The sequence below is a fragment of the Taeniopygia guttata genome, chromosome 8 (assembly GCF_048771995.1).
Source record: "Taeniopygia guttata chromosome 8, bTaeGut7.mat, whole genome shotgun sequence".
NCBI classification, from domain to species: domain Eukaryota; kingdom Metazoa; phylum Chordata; class Aves; order Passeriformes; family Estrildidae; genus Taeniopygia; species Taeniopygia guttata.
This window is the reverse complement of record NC_133033.1, coordinates 622,792-637,470: the sequence shown is the minus strand read 5'-3', so window position 1 is coordinate 637,470 and position 14,679 is coordinate 622,792. Positions and strand designations below refer to the sequence as shown.

The following is a 14,679-nucleotide window of genomic DNA, read 5'->3' as shown; positions in this document are numbered from 1 at the left end:
GGTGCCACCTCTGCCTGAGGACAAGTGTGAGCCCCTGCCCGCTGTACCTGCTGCCCCAGGCTGCCCCAGGCTGCCAGCTCGGGGCCCTGCTCGGGGCTGGGGCTGCAGCAATCAGGCTGGCAGGGATGCAGGGATGGGCACACAGTTCCCAGGGCACGAGCTGGCCACGCTGCCCAGGGTGTCCGTGGGCAGCTGGAGGAGAGCAGCTCCTCCTGGGGAACTGCTGCTCCTCCGAGTGCGGCTCGGCGTGCTCTGCATGGAGCTGGCATCTAGCATTTGTTAGAGAATTGCTTATTGTGTCATTGTTTATTGTGTAATCATTTATTGTATAATTGTTTATTGTATAATCACTTATTGTATAATTGTTTATTGTGTAATTGTTTATTGTGTAATTGTTTATTGTGTAGTCATTATTGTGTAATCGTTTATTGTATAATCGTTTATTGTATAATTGTTTATTGTATAATTGTTTATTGTGTAATTGTTTATTGTGTAGTCATTTACTGTATAATCGTTTATTGTGTAATCATTTATTGTATAAACGTTTATTGTATAATTGTTTATCGTATAATTGTTTATTGTGTAATCGTTTACTGTATAATTGTTTATTGCATAATCGTTTATTGTATAATTGTTTATTGTATATTCGCTTACTGTATAATCGTTTATTGCATAACCGTTTATTGTATAGTTGTTTATTGTATAATCGTGTATTGTGTAATTGTTTCTTGTGTAATTGTTTCTTGTATAATTGTTTATTGTATAATTGTTTATTGTGTAATCATTTTCTGTATAATTGTTTATTGTATAATCGTTTATTGTATAATTGTTTATTGTATAATCGTTTATTGTGTAATTGTTTATTGTATAATCGTTTACTGTATAATCGTTTATTGTATAATCGTTTACTGTATAATTGTTTATTTTATAATTGTTTATTGTATAATCGTTTATTGTATAATTGTTTATTGTATAATTGTTTATTGTATAATCGTTTACTCTGTAATTGTTTATTGTATAATTGTTTATTGTATAATCGTTTATTGTATAATCATTTATTGCATAATCATTTATTGTAATCGTTTATTGTATAATTGTTTATTGTATAATTGTTTATTGTCTAATTGTTTATTGTATAATCGTTTATTGTGTAATTGTTTATTGTACAATTGTTTATTGTATAATCGTTTATTGATGGGCCTCACCCAGTGACTGCCAGGCTGCCACAGGGTTCTGGGTGTGCGCAGCACACTCTGGGTGTGCAAACAGCACTCTGGGTGTGCAAACAGCACTCTGGGTGTGCACAGCAGAGCTCTGGGTGTGCACAGCAGTGTTCTGGGTGTGCAAACATCCCTCTGGGTGTGCAAACATCCCTCTGGGTGTGCACAGCATGGTTCTGGGTGTGCAAACAGCACTCTGGGTGTGCACAGCACACTCTGGGTGTGCCCAGCGCCCTGCACGCCCCTTCCCCTTGGCCCTGAGCCTCTCCCACAGGGAGAGCCAGCTCCTCCTGTTGCAGGGTGCCCCCCTGGCACCCCCAGCCCGGTGCCAGCCCCGGGCCCTGCCTCTCCATCCTGCCCCCTGCTCGAATTGATGAAGCCATGAGAATGAGCTTTGTCATTTCAAATGTAAGTCTTGTTTGCTTTGGGAAGGAAAAGGGAATTAATCCTTCAATATTTCATTTAGGTGGCTTTTGGGCTCCTTGCCTGTGGCTGTTTAATGTCTGAGCTCTAATTTGTGCACCCCCAGAACACAGCCTGAGAGCAGGCTGGGCTCAGAGCTGGCACAGGGAATGCCAACAACCCTCCCAGGCACACAAATTCCTGACACCCCATCCTGGAGTGCCCCTGGATCCGGGACAGCCCTTGGAGCAGCCTGGGCTATGGGAGGTGCCCTGCCCATGGCAGGGTGATGGAATGGGGTAAACTTTAATATCCCTTCCAACCCAGCCATGTGGTGTTTCTAGGACAATTTTGGGATGCTTTAGTAACCTCTCCCCCAGATTTTCTCTGGCTCTCCCCACGCTGTGCACCAGCACCTGGGGCAGTTACCGAGCAGAAGTGCTGGGAAGGCAGTGGTGAGGCAGAACCAGCCCTCTGTGCCTCAAAGAGCAGTAACTTTAACTCAGTGCAGCCTGCTGCTGCCTCTGTGTTTAGCTTTAATGCTTATTTTATGATGAGGTGATCCCTGGAGTCTGGCAACGGTGTGTTTGGATTTACATCAATCTCAGTAACAACTATGCAATTTCCACCCCCAAAAGCCTTGTTTCAGACACTGCACGCACAGTTATGACTGCAGGGCCAGCTCCCACTGCTAATTTACTGAACAACCCAGAAAGAGAAAGAGGAGTCCCAGCCCAAGAGCATCTGATAAAAATGGGATCCTCTCTATTGTGTTAGCCGAGAATCCAGCAGGGTGTGCACTCCCAGGAGTAAATTCAGCCATGGAGCAAATTATCTGCAGGGTAATGGAGATGCTCCTGTGAGAGAGCTGAACCTTCTCAGCTCTGCACCAAAGCAGTGCCTGAGCTGGCCAGGGCTCATTCTGTGCTAGCCAAGGACCACCCTGTGCTGGCCAGGGACCATCCTGAGCTGGCCAAGGACCATCCTGAGCTGGCCAAGGACCATCCTGAGCAAGCCAAGGACCATCCTGAGCTAGCCAGGGCTCATCCTGTGCTGGCCAGGGACCATCCTGTGCTGGCCAAGGACCATCCTGAGCTGGCCAAGGACCATCCTGAGCAACCAAGGACCATCCTGAGCTGGCCAAGGACCACCCTGTGCTGACCAAGGACCATCCTGAGCTAGCCAAGGACCATCCTAATCTGGCCAAGGACCATCCTGAGCTGGCCAATGACCACCCTGTGCTGGCCAAGGACCATCCTGATCTGACCAAGGACCATCCTGAGCTGGCCAAGGACCACCCTGTGCTGGCCAAGGACCATCCTGAGCTGGCCAAGGACCATCCTGATCTGACTAAGGACCATCCTGAGCTGACTGCCCATCATCCAGAGGCAGAGGGGGAGACACTGGGTCCAAAACCAGCCAAAAAAACAAAAACAAAAAAACCTCTGCATACTTTCCCCTTTCCTGCAAGGGATAGGGCTCAGAGATCCCCAGCACCAACAAGGCTCACAGGATCCCCTGAGCTGGAAGGGACCCCCAAGGACCAGCAGAGCCCAGCTCCTGAAAGGATGGAGCATTTGATTTAACCCGATATTTGAGCAGCAGGACCCAGCAGGACAGAGCTTTTCCTGCTGAGGTGAAACACGCAGCAGAACAGGAGCAGGAGCACACTTGGGTGTCCTGGGATGCTCTGCTTCGCCTCTCCTGCTGCTGCCACGGCACTGAACGTGCTCAGCAGGGAGGGGTTTGGGCAGAGTTACAGACAGAAAGGTGATCAGCGTGCTGGGAGCTGCTAATTGAACCTGGAGTGCCAAAACCCGCTCTGAAACATTCCCAGAGAAGGGGTGTTTGTGCTGCAGCGGCCCCAGGATGGGCACCACACGGCCCAGCAGCCAGGGAAATGGGATGCAGATGGGTTTCACCACACAGGAGAAACATTCCTGGTCTGCAGAGGCAAGATCAGCGGAAGAGAAGCTGCAGGAGATGGTGGAAGGCACGGCTCAGCAGAGAGGGAGGAGGCCAGCAGCTCGTGCTGCAGCAGGGGAGCAGCTGAGGAAGGAGCTGACAGATGGCTTTCTGTGGAGAGGGGTCATTAATATCCTCCTGCCAGCTCCCAGCTTTAATGGGATGTTCCAGCTGACAAACCCAGCACTTGGAAGCTGGGAAATTCCCAAAGCCTCCCAGCCCCAGGGGACAACATCCACCTGCTTCTGCAGCGGGGCGTGAGCCCAGGAGGAACGGGCTCCCACAAGGGCCCAGAGCTGGAGCCCAAAATGTGCTGCTCAAAGGCAAAGCCCATCCCTGTTTGCTGAGCTGCCTTGGGAGCAGAGGGGACTCTGCAGAGATGCTGCTGCTGACCCAGGAGGGCCCCCACAGACCCAGAACTCACGGCCAGTTTTGGGGCTCAGAGCTCGCCCCAGGGCGCCAGCACAGTGCCTCAAGCCTTGTTCTCAAGGGTGAGCAAGGCAAATGGAACAGAAATCTTTTCTGCAGGCTTTTCCCAGCGCTTTCCTGGCTGCCTCCCTTCAAGGGCTGCTTTGGGTGTCAGGCTGTTGGTGTTTCCAGCCTGGGCTAGCAGGAGGCGCGGGGCAGCCCTGCCGAGGAATGGGCACCCCTGGCAGCCCTACCCTGGAACGGGCACCCCTGGCAGCCCTACCCTGGAACAGGCACCCCTGGCAGCAGCCCTGGCACACGGGGGTGGGCGAGCAGTGGTACTTACTTCCTCTCTCCTCTGTACCACTCAAAGATCGGGGCAGGCACTCCTGCACCTTCGCAGCGGATCAGGCCGTTCCCGCCGAGCATCACACCACTGGACTTAAGTTCCTGAATTGTGGGGACAACTGAAAGATAAGAACCGTGAAATAAGCGGACATTGGCATCTGGACAGGCAGCCACCCAACGCCGCCGCTGCTCTCGGCCCCTCCAGGGGCTTTGCTCAGCCTGAGTTCAGCACTGTGCGCTCCAGCAGAGGGAAATGTCCCGCTCTGCCCGTCCTGAGCTGCCAGCCTGCTGGGGAACCCAGCTGGGATGTGGAGGGACAGCGGTCCAGCCCTGCAAAAAGCTGATTTTCACTTCCCCAGCACAACCACAGCTGGCACATCCCTGAGTTAGCTGTCAGTGCTCAGACCCTGAGCACTGGGAAAGGCACAGGAGCCCCAGCACGGGGACCCTGCCACTGCAAGGGGGTGGCAGGGCCAGCAGCCCTCATCTCTGCGCTGGCTGCACACCCCCAAACCTCTGACACCTCAGCAAACCTCCAAATCCATGAGCCAGCCACAAATACCACAGAAAAGTGGCTTTCCCATCGTTCCACCGCATATGGAGCTGTTTCAGTAAGTGCATTTTGTCTTTTTAAATAGTAAACATTGTAAATAGTAATAAACTTTTTGAGCTTAGAACTACAGACACCAGTAAAGATGAAAAGCAATTGTCAGGTTTTCCAGTTGCCAGCAGAAGGAACCGCCAGCTGAAAATAAAACACAGCAAATTCCTCAGGAAAGAGATTATCAAAGGCAGCAACTGCCTCCTCCTGGAACTTTTTACGTTCTCTGTTTTAAACAATAATTTATGTGCATCATCAAAACGCTGTAAAACCAATCCACATAACTTATAAATAAAAATCTGTTTATTTTTTCCCGAGCAGCTCTCCAGCTGTTGCTTTAAGGTGTTTATGGGCACGGGGAGCTCAGCCTGCCTGGCTCTGCTCCCCCAGCCCAGACCCAGGAGCTCCTCGGGAGCCCTGGCTGAACCACCCGAATGCTGAGGGGTCCTGGGACCACCCCAGCCGAGCCTGGCCGGGCCAGCAGCCCTTGGAAAAGCTGGGCAGAAAGCCCAGGAGGTGCTGGCTTGGGCTGTGGCCAGGATGGAAGCTGGTGGTGGCCACGGGAAGCATCTCCAGCCCCAGAGCAGCAGCGCTGAGTGAGCCCTGGCAGTGTCCAGGTGCAAACCCCTCCCTGGGGGAAGGCAGAGGGATGGGATGGGATGGGATGGGATAATGGGATGGGATGGGATGGGATGGGATGGGATGGGATGGGATGGGATAATGGGATGGGATGGGATGGGATGGGATGGGATGGGATGGGATGGGATGGGATGGGATGGGATGGGATGGGATGGGATGGGATGGGATGGGATGGGATGGGATCCATGGGATGGGATGGGATAATGGGATGGGATGGGATAATGGGATGGGATGGGATGGGATCCATGGGATGGGATGGGATAATGGGATGGGATGGGATAATGGGATGGGATGGGATGGGATCCATGGGATGGGATGGGATAATGGGATGGGAATATCTCACTGAAGCACATTTCCACACCTGAAATGGGTGCACACCTGGTTTTACCTGAGTGTGAGTCGATCACGGATGGGCGCAGCTATCTCAGCTCTGTAGCTGAGCGTTGCTGTAATTACAGTAAAACCCCATCAAATCGCTCTGTAAATCTGAAATACTCACAGCTGAGCACTGCTAAACCCTTGTGCGGCCTTATCTCTGCCTCCCTGTCCTTTGCACTGCCTTGTGCATGCCCACGTCCTGTGTGGATCAGCCTGGCAGGCTCAGCCCTCACCTCCAGCCTCCCCTTCCAGTGATTACAGCAAAAAAAAAAAAATCCATAAATCCATTAACATTAACGAGTGAAGGGCAGAATACACATATAAGCAATTTGCATGGCTACTTCCCATCATCTGCATAAGAGAACATACAGATGGTTTCTGTTCCTCCCTAGAAAGAGCAGGGACACTGGAACATCCCCACTCCTTCCCCCAGGCCCTGTGAAAGATGCACCACTGGAAGAGCACAGCCCAAGCTCCTGTTCCTACGAGGCACCACCTCGCTGCTTCCCCCGGGCCTGCCCACCTTTTCCTTGCTGCTTTGGGGGTATTTTTGTCTTGCTTGGCTGGCTGTTTTTCACACAAAAGCAGAACATCCCTGACAGTGTTTCAGGATGAGCTGGTGCATAAAAACCTGGGGCTTCCTGCTGCTGCTGGGGCAGCTGGGAGGGGATGCCAGCTGCACCCCGGCTCCAAATAACAATTCCAGGCTCTGCTGCTGGCTTGGAAACCGCTGGAAAACTTCTGAGGAGGAAATGTTCTCAGATGTCCCTTTGAGCAGGATTTCAGTTTCTGCTTGTTCGGAACAAGAATTGAAATCAATGTTCCCTGCTCCAGGAAATCCCTGCTCAGTCCAGGCATGGAAACACAAAGCAGAGGTAGCTGGAGCCACCCTCTCCTGGATTTATCACTGCCAGGTCATTTTATGCTTTTAGTCTGAAGACAAACTGGGATGCAGTGGTGTTCCTGGAGCACTAATTGAGGAGCCAGAAATCCATCAGACCTGGAAGTTGGAGCAGCTGCAGGGGGGATCCCACCCCCCAAACCTGCTGCTCACACTGCCCAGGTCTGCCCTGGGGTGGGCAGAGACAAGCAACGGGGTGTGGGAGTTTGGTGAAGAAGAAGTGAGGCTGAAGGGTGGGGGGGGGGACAAGGGAGACTCCAGCTCTTCCCAAACTGCCCCAGCTGAAGCTTCCCCTGGAGCAGGAGTGAGGGGAGGGATCCTGTGGGAATGCAGAGCTTCCCTCTGGCTGCCCTGGGACCCTGGCAGGGGTCAGAACCCCCCTGGACAGAGCCCCCAGAGACACTGCCTGTGATCTCTGTCCATGGAAAAGAGTTTTCAACCTTACAGGATGAATTACAAGCTCTGAGGGTTTGATATAAGTGATAATTGAGTGTGGCATGGGTGCAAAAGTAAAATTTTAGGATTCTAGATTAGGGGTTCAGAGGGCACAAGATGGAGGAAATTGGGTGTGCCTTGTCCTTTTTCTCCTTCTCCATGCCCTCCATGTTTCACTGTGGTGTTGGCATTTTTCTGTTGGTTCAGGCTGGGGACACACTGTCCAACGTAGGTGACAGATATTGGCACGTTATTGTAAATCCAGCACAGGTAGTTTGTGGTATTTAATGTTTGTACCATCCCACTGAGGGCAGAGCCCCACACGCTGCCCTGCAGGACAGAGCTGCGGCAGGGCAGCAGAACATGTTAGAGATAAACAGAATAAACAACCTTGAAACCAGCACAGACCAATTATGGCTTCTGCTTTGGCAGCGGGGCTGACAGACAGAGACTTTCTACAATCTCAGCATCACCAATAGCACAGATTCCCACAGGATTCCTGCTGAGCAGCCCACCATGAGCAGCAATAAAGAGACCCTCACAGGTGCCACCACAGGCTCAGTGCCACCACCAGGACCCTGCCAGGTGTCACTGAGGGCTCAGTGTCACCACCAGGACCATCCCAGGTGTCAACCAGGGCTCGGTGCCACCACCAGAACCCTCCCAGGTGCCACCATAGTCTTTGTGCCACCACCAGGACCCTGCCAGGTGTCACCCAGGGCTCAGTGTCACCACCAGGACCCTGCCAGGTGTCACCCAGGGCTTGGTGCCACCACCAGGACCTTCACAGGTGTCACCACAGGCTCGGTGTCACCACCAGGACCCTGCCAGGTGTCACCCAGGGCTCAGTGCCACCACCAGGACCCTCACAGGTGTCACCCAGGGCTCGGTGCCACCACCAGGACCCTGCCAGTGCCACCACGGGCTCGGTCCCATCCCGAAATTCCCATTTTGCTGCCAGCTGCCCACAGGCAGAGCCGGACCCGTGGCATTCCCAGCACAGGGAACGCTCCGCTCCAGCTCCAGAGTTTCCTCCTTCAACGTTTTAATGAGCTTCGGGACTTTTAGGCACATTAGTTATGTTGCCCTAATTACTCATTATAATTCTAATGTGCATTTTATATTTAATTACAATGCTTATAAAGATTTGGTATGGACAGTAAATTATTATAACTAGCATGTGCATAATGATTACGAGCTGAATTTATTAACTTTTACACGAGCATTCAGGGCTGGAAACTTCCAATTTCACCTTTGTGAGCCCCCATATTGTCTGATTAAACCAATATTTCTGTGGCATTAATTGTAAATGTCAAGAAAAAAAAAGATCTTTTATTTTCCCTGTTTTCATCAGCTTTTAATTTGGCGTCCTAATGCCACCTTTTGTTAGTGAAATTGCTTTCCAGGGCGTTCAGATAAAAAACTCCAGGTAAGAGAACAGGTTTTCTGAGATGTGTTTTGTGCTCAGAAGAACAGATATCAGCGATATTCAAATATATTCTTTCCTGTGTACGCACCCTCCGAGTGTTTCACCGACGCGCTAACGAGTCAGACAGTGCTACTTGTACTTTAAATAATTAAGATGGGCTTTCGACACTGTGGATTATTTAATTTTTCTAATTTATTCAGCCAGCAGCCCTCCCTCTCCCGGATGAATGGAGAGGTTTGATAATGGCTCCTCATGGCAGAACTTTCTCTGCTGAGCAGGAACATCAGAGGGACACGACTGGAGCAGCCCCTGGGCTCAGTGAGGAGCAGCCTGATCCTTCCAGCTTTTCTCCATGACTTACCAGAGTCACTGCCACCCTGACCCGCACATTTCCCTAAATTCCACATGCAAACTCAGGAGATGTGGGCAAGGATTCAGCTCTGGATGGAGCACAGCGTCTCCTTGGAGCTTTCTGCTGAATCCCAGCCTGGTTTGGGTTGGGGGGGACCCCAAATCCCACCCATCCCACCCCTGCCATGGCAGGGACACCTCCCACTGCCCCAGGAGCTGAAATCCATTATTCAGCACAAAGGGAAAATCAGAAATCACACTCTCCCTGGCTCCCAGCAGCACTGAAATCCCAGCCCAGTGATGGAAGTGAGGAGAGGCTGGCACTGAGCTGGGAGCAGAGCTCAGGAGGAGAGGAGAACCTTCCTGCAGCCAGGGATCCCACCCAGCTCAGCTGTGACCCGCTGCCCCAGCAGCAGGTGAGCCCAAAATACTGCCCCAGCAGCAGGTGAGCCCAAAATGCTGCCCCGAAGGGCTGCCCCAGCAGCCAGGTGAGCTCAGAGTGCTGCCCCAGCAGCCAGGTGAGCCCGAAATGCTGCCCCAGCAGCAGGTGAGCCCAGCACTCAGTGCTGCTGCATAATAAATGCGAGCATAAGTCACAGCTAGCACCGAGCAGATTGTTTGGGGTTGCAAAGACAGCAGCTGTCACAGCCTGACAGCTTTCTTGTTAGTGAATCAGCTTTCCTGACAGTCTTTTTGATTGAAAACCCCTGTTCCCTGACAGAGTGCTGGAGCTGAGGTACATATGTAGCTGGTGAGGGATGAGAGGGAGCCACGAAAGGTCTGGGAGCTCCGCTCTGTGTTAGAAAAAGTGCAGTTTGCACAAGGGGGCTGTGGCTCTCCCCAGGAGCCTGGCAGCTGTGAGAGGTGGGAAGGGCTCAGCCTGGCTGGGGATGGCAGTGGCACACCCAGAGCCACGGAAATCCCGGCTGCTTTCCCTCCCGGGGGAGTCTGGGCTGTAAAAAACAGAACTGCAGGTTAAAAGTGGCACTGAACAGTTCCCCCTCCTGGCAGGGCTGGCCCAGGCCTCCCCCAGCCCTGGGCACTGCCAGGGAGTGGATTCGTGTCCTGGGACATTCCCTCCATCCAGGGGTGTCAGCAGCCCCAGGAAGGGACAGCAGGTCCTGAGCAGTGCCTGGCACAGACCTGGATTCGTGTCCTGGGACACCACTTTGGTTTATTGCAGGAGGGCAGAAAGAAGCAGCTTCACGGATCCTGGTGCCCGAGGAGCGCTGCTGGACACTTTTCCTCTCTTTGGCACCCGCAGCACAGCTTTGTTTTAAACCATGGAAGCAAAAGGGAACTTCCCAAAGCTGCTGTAGCTCCCCACTGCTGCCTCCACCACACCTTTGCTACCACAGCGGGGGTTTGAACCCCAGGAAAAATCGGGTTGTAATAATGTCCTTACAGCACATCCCTAGTGCAGAACCATTTCAAACTGCAATTACTGGGATAAAAAGCATGGGGGAAAAAAGAAATCAAGGGATGGAGAGTTGCACTAGGCTGACACTGCTCAGCCCTGGCTTTTTGTGGCCCTATCTGGTGTTGGCAGCCATACTCAGACCCCTCTGACCATCAGCTCAAAGGCTCTACAAGGGGCAGGGAGGGCTCAGCCCTGGCCCCACAGCAGCAGGAACGATGCAATTACAGGGAGAAATATTGCTTTGCAGTCTCTTGACTATTAGGAAATATTTTAAGTAATTGTTTTTTGCTGAAGAGTGATCTGGGCAGGGGAGCACTCCTGGAAGCTCGAGAGCTCTCCATTAATTTTGGCTGTAGCCCGGAGTCTAACACAGCTCTGCTCCAAATTGCTGCTTCAAACGCAGCAGCTCTTCAGGGGTGACCCATTCCCATTGCAGCTCCATCTCCCAGCTGTGTTTTTTCCTGCCCCTGACCCAGGGGCTGCTGCCACACTGTCACCAGCAGCAGCCTGAGAGCTTCACAGGGTGTCTGCAAAAACCAGCAGCACTGTATCAGTGACAGTATTTCCCACCGATTCTGGGCCGTGGCTGCTGCATCCTCCCACAGAACCAGGCTGGGAAAGGTCCCCAAAGTCATGGAGTGCCAGAACATCCCTGTGGGGGCCCAGCACACCCCAGACTCTGGCAGGGGCTCAGAGACCCTGGCACCAAGTCAAAACCACCTGTGGGTTCCATTTTAGCACGTGGTAAAAGCTGTCAATTTTGTGTGAGGAATTACAAGGGTTTTAGCAGTGTGATATTTGAATTAACACAGGGTGGAAAAGTAGAATTTTGGCATTTTTAGAATAGGGTTCAAGGGGGTACATAAATTATAGATATTGGCACATTGTTATAAACAGACTATAGGTAATTTTTGATATGAAAGGTAAACAGTGCCCTGAGGGCAGACAGAACACCATGGGCTCCTTGCTAGGCAAGCAGCACTCGCTGTCCTGGCACTGCTGGCACCCTGGGGATAGCAGAACTCACTGTCCTGGCACTGCTGGCACCCTGGGGACAGCAGAACTCAATGTCCTGGCACTGCTGGCACCCTGGGGACAGCAGAACTCACTGTCCTGGCACCCTGGGGACAGCAGAACTCAATGTCCTGGCACTGCTGGCACCCTGGGGACAGCAGCACTCGCTGTCCTGGCACTGCTGGCACCTCAAGGACAGCAGAACTCAATATCCTGGCACCTCAAGGACAGCAGCACTCGCTGTCCTGGCACACCTGCCCCACCCTGGCACCGCTGGCTCCCGACCAGCACGTCCTGGCAGAGCAAGCAGAGGTTTCTCTGGGAGGTGCAGACCATCTCCTCGTCTCTGGGAGGTGGGAGGTGATGCTGCAGCTCCCCAGGCACTGCCCAGCCGTGAGGAGCTGGGCACACCATGCCAGCCTCTGAGCAGGGCTGGGCAGGGATCTGCAGGGATCAGCTCCCAGAACCTCTGCACAAACCATCCCCACAAAGAAATCCACAGGAATTCAAGAGCCAAACTGCACTCGAGTCTCAAATGTGAGCGACATTGTTCTAATCTGACTTCTGAAGTGTTAATAAAAGCACCCGAAGGACATAAAATGACAACCACTGCTTTACAGGAGGTTTCCTTCCCCAGCAGTGAAGGGAAATATTTCCTTCAAAGCAGCAACATCCTTCCCTCACCGAGCAGCTGAGGTGGCTTTAATTGCCAGAGCAGCTCTTATCGAATTGGTGTGAGCTGTTTCTCGTGGTGTTGCTATGAGATAGCACAGCACATAACTCAGACAGGTTCTCAGTGACGAGAGCAGCTTGCAAATCAGCTAAATAACAATTTAGTCCTAATGGTGACCAAAAATAGCCAGACAAAACCCAAAAAAACAAAAAAAAAAAACCAACTGATGCCATTGTGCATGAACAAAACCTCCAGTCTATAGGATTGCAGGAATTCCCCAAAGACCTTTATCTTATGTAAAAAAAAAAACCCAAAAAACCCAAAAAACCCAAAAAACAACAACCTAAAGTGGTTATTTGCACTGTTTTCACCTGAAATACTTTGCTGGCAGCCCTTGATTGGCAGCTCCAAGCCCAGCTCTGCTGGCTCTGACTTAAACCACAACCCAAATCTGCACCAGGGCTGTGCTGCCCCTCCTCTCCTCAGCCCAGTGGGCAGCTCTGTCCCCTCTCCCTCTGCCCACAGACACGGCTCCTGGCCATTCTCTGTGCCAGCTGGGTGGGACGTGCTGCAGGAAATGTGTCCCCTGCATCCCTGCCCTCCCAGCCTGGCCACCGCTGCTGTCCTGGGCAGCACTGACAGAACCAGAGGACACGGCCTCGGCTACGGCAGGGGAGGTACAGGGTGGATATTAGGAAAAAAAATTCACCGAAAGAATAATAAAGTTCTGGAATTGTCTTCCCAGGTGTGGGAACCCAGGGCTTCCCTCTGGCTGCCCTGGGACCCTGGCAGGGGTCAGGAACGCCCCTGGACAGAGCCCCCAGAGACACTGGCTGTGATCTCTGGCCATGGAAAAGAGTTTTCAATCTTACAGGATGAATTACAAGCTCTGAGGGTTTGATATTAGTAATAATTAAGTGTTGCACAGGTGCAAAAGTCAAATTTTAGGATTCTAGATAAGGGGTCCAAAGGGGACATGATGGAGGAAATTGGGTGTGTCTTGTCCTTTTTCTCCTTCTTCATGCCCTCCATGTTTCACTGTGGTGTTGGCATTTTTCTGTTGGTTCAGGCTGGGGACACACTGTCCAACGTAGGTGACAGATATTGGCACGTTATTGTAAATCCAGCACAGGTAGTTTGTGGTATTTAATGTTTGTACCATCCCACTGAGGGCAGAGCCCCACACGCTGCCCTGCAGGACAGAGCTGCGGCAGGGCAGCAGAACATGTTAGAGATAAACAGAATAAACAACCTTGAAACCAGCACAGACCAATTATGGCTTCTGCTTTGGCAACGGGGCTGACAGACAGAGACTTTCTACAGTCTCGGGATCATCAATACCTCAGATTCCGACACCCAGGGAGGTGGTGGAATCACCATCTCTGGATGTGTTTAAAGTCTGGCCATGGCACTCGGGGCTGTAGTCTAGTGAGGTGTCAGGGACCTGCTGAGCTTGGAGGTCTCTTCCAGCCTCATCATCCTGTGAGTCTGTGATTCTGTGATCCTGTCATTCTGTCATTCTGTGGTTCTGTGATTCTGTCATTCTGTCATTCTGTGATCCTGTCATTCTGAGCCAGCCCTGTCCCCAGCAAGCCGTCAGGACCATTGTCCCCCCTTAAGCCCCGGCACAGCTCCAGCTGTGCTCTCTGGCAGATGTTTTTGGTGGGAAGATGAAGGCAGGACGCTGCGTTCCCCACATCTGCAGCAGCTGGGGAAGGGAATGCCAAAGGCACGGGGACCAGTGCCCGCAGGTGCCCTTGCACAGCACAGCAGAACTCGGGTGGCACTCAGGGCAGCTGGAGCCTGGGATGCAGCAAAACCCCGGCAGCGAAGCTCAGCTCCTAAAGCCAATGCTGACCTGCACCCCAGACCCCAAACTTAGGCATAAAAAGATGGAGCTGCAAATCAGGAGCTATTAAAAACAGAAAAAAAAATAAAAATCAGAGTTCTTGATTTCTACTTCGAGATAAGCCCCCTCCTCCCCTCCCTTTTATTAGAGGAAATTAAAATGATATTGCTCTGAGCAATTTTTCACTTGCTGCCAAAGCAGAGGAGGACTGAGACCTCCAGAAAATATGTGGGCTTTGCCTTCATATTTAATAATTTAATGGAGGCAACTTTCCTTCTTGAATCCAAACTCCAAAGCTTGCCAAGGAGATGCTGATCCCGGGTGGGGAGCGGGTCAGGATTCCCGGGCAGGTCCGAGGGACTGGCAGCCCCCCAAGCCCTGGAGCCCCGCCGCCTTTTCCCCGGCAGATTTAAGGGTACAGATTTAATTAGGGCAGCGTGGCTTGTACAGGATGTCTGATTTCAAAGTAAAATCGGAGCATTATCCATAATGTTATGCAAAGCACCATAGCAACAGCGAGGAGCCTTCGAAGAAATGCTAATGAGGGGAGAAATGCTAATGAGGGGAGAAATGCTAATGAGCGGAGCTGTTCTGCACAGCCCGGCCTGGCCAAGCGAAAACAAACACCCCACTTAAAATTCCTAGC

The 14,679-nt window shown here is 51.8% G+C and overlaps 1 protein-coding gene across 2 annotated transcripts in view; it reads right to left on the bottom strand.

The window, feature by feature from the left end:
* Positions 1–14,679, bottom strand: part of NEGR1 (neuronal growth regulator 1) — a 161,572-nt gene that overhangs the window by 53,956 nt on the left and 92,937 nt on the right. For both annotated transcript variants that reach the window (XM_030279486.4, XM_030279487.4), the window contains exon 5: positions 4,342–4,462. In XM_030279486.4, the coding sequence (XP_030135346.2) occupies positions 4,342–4,462 (121 nt within the window). The remainder of the gene's footprint in view (positions 1–4,341; positions 4,463–14,679) is intronic.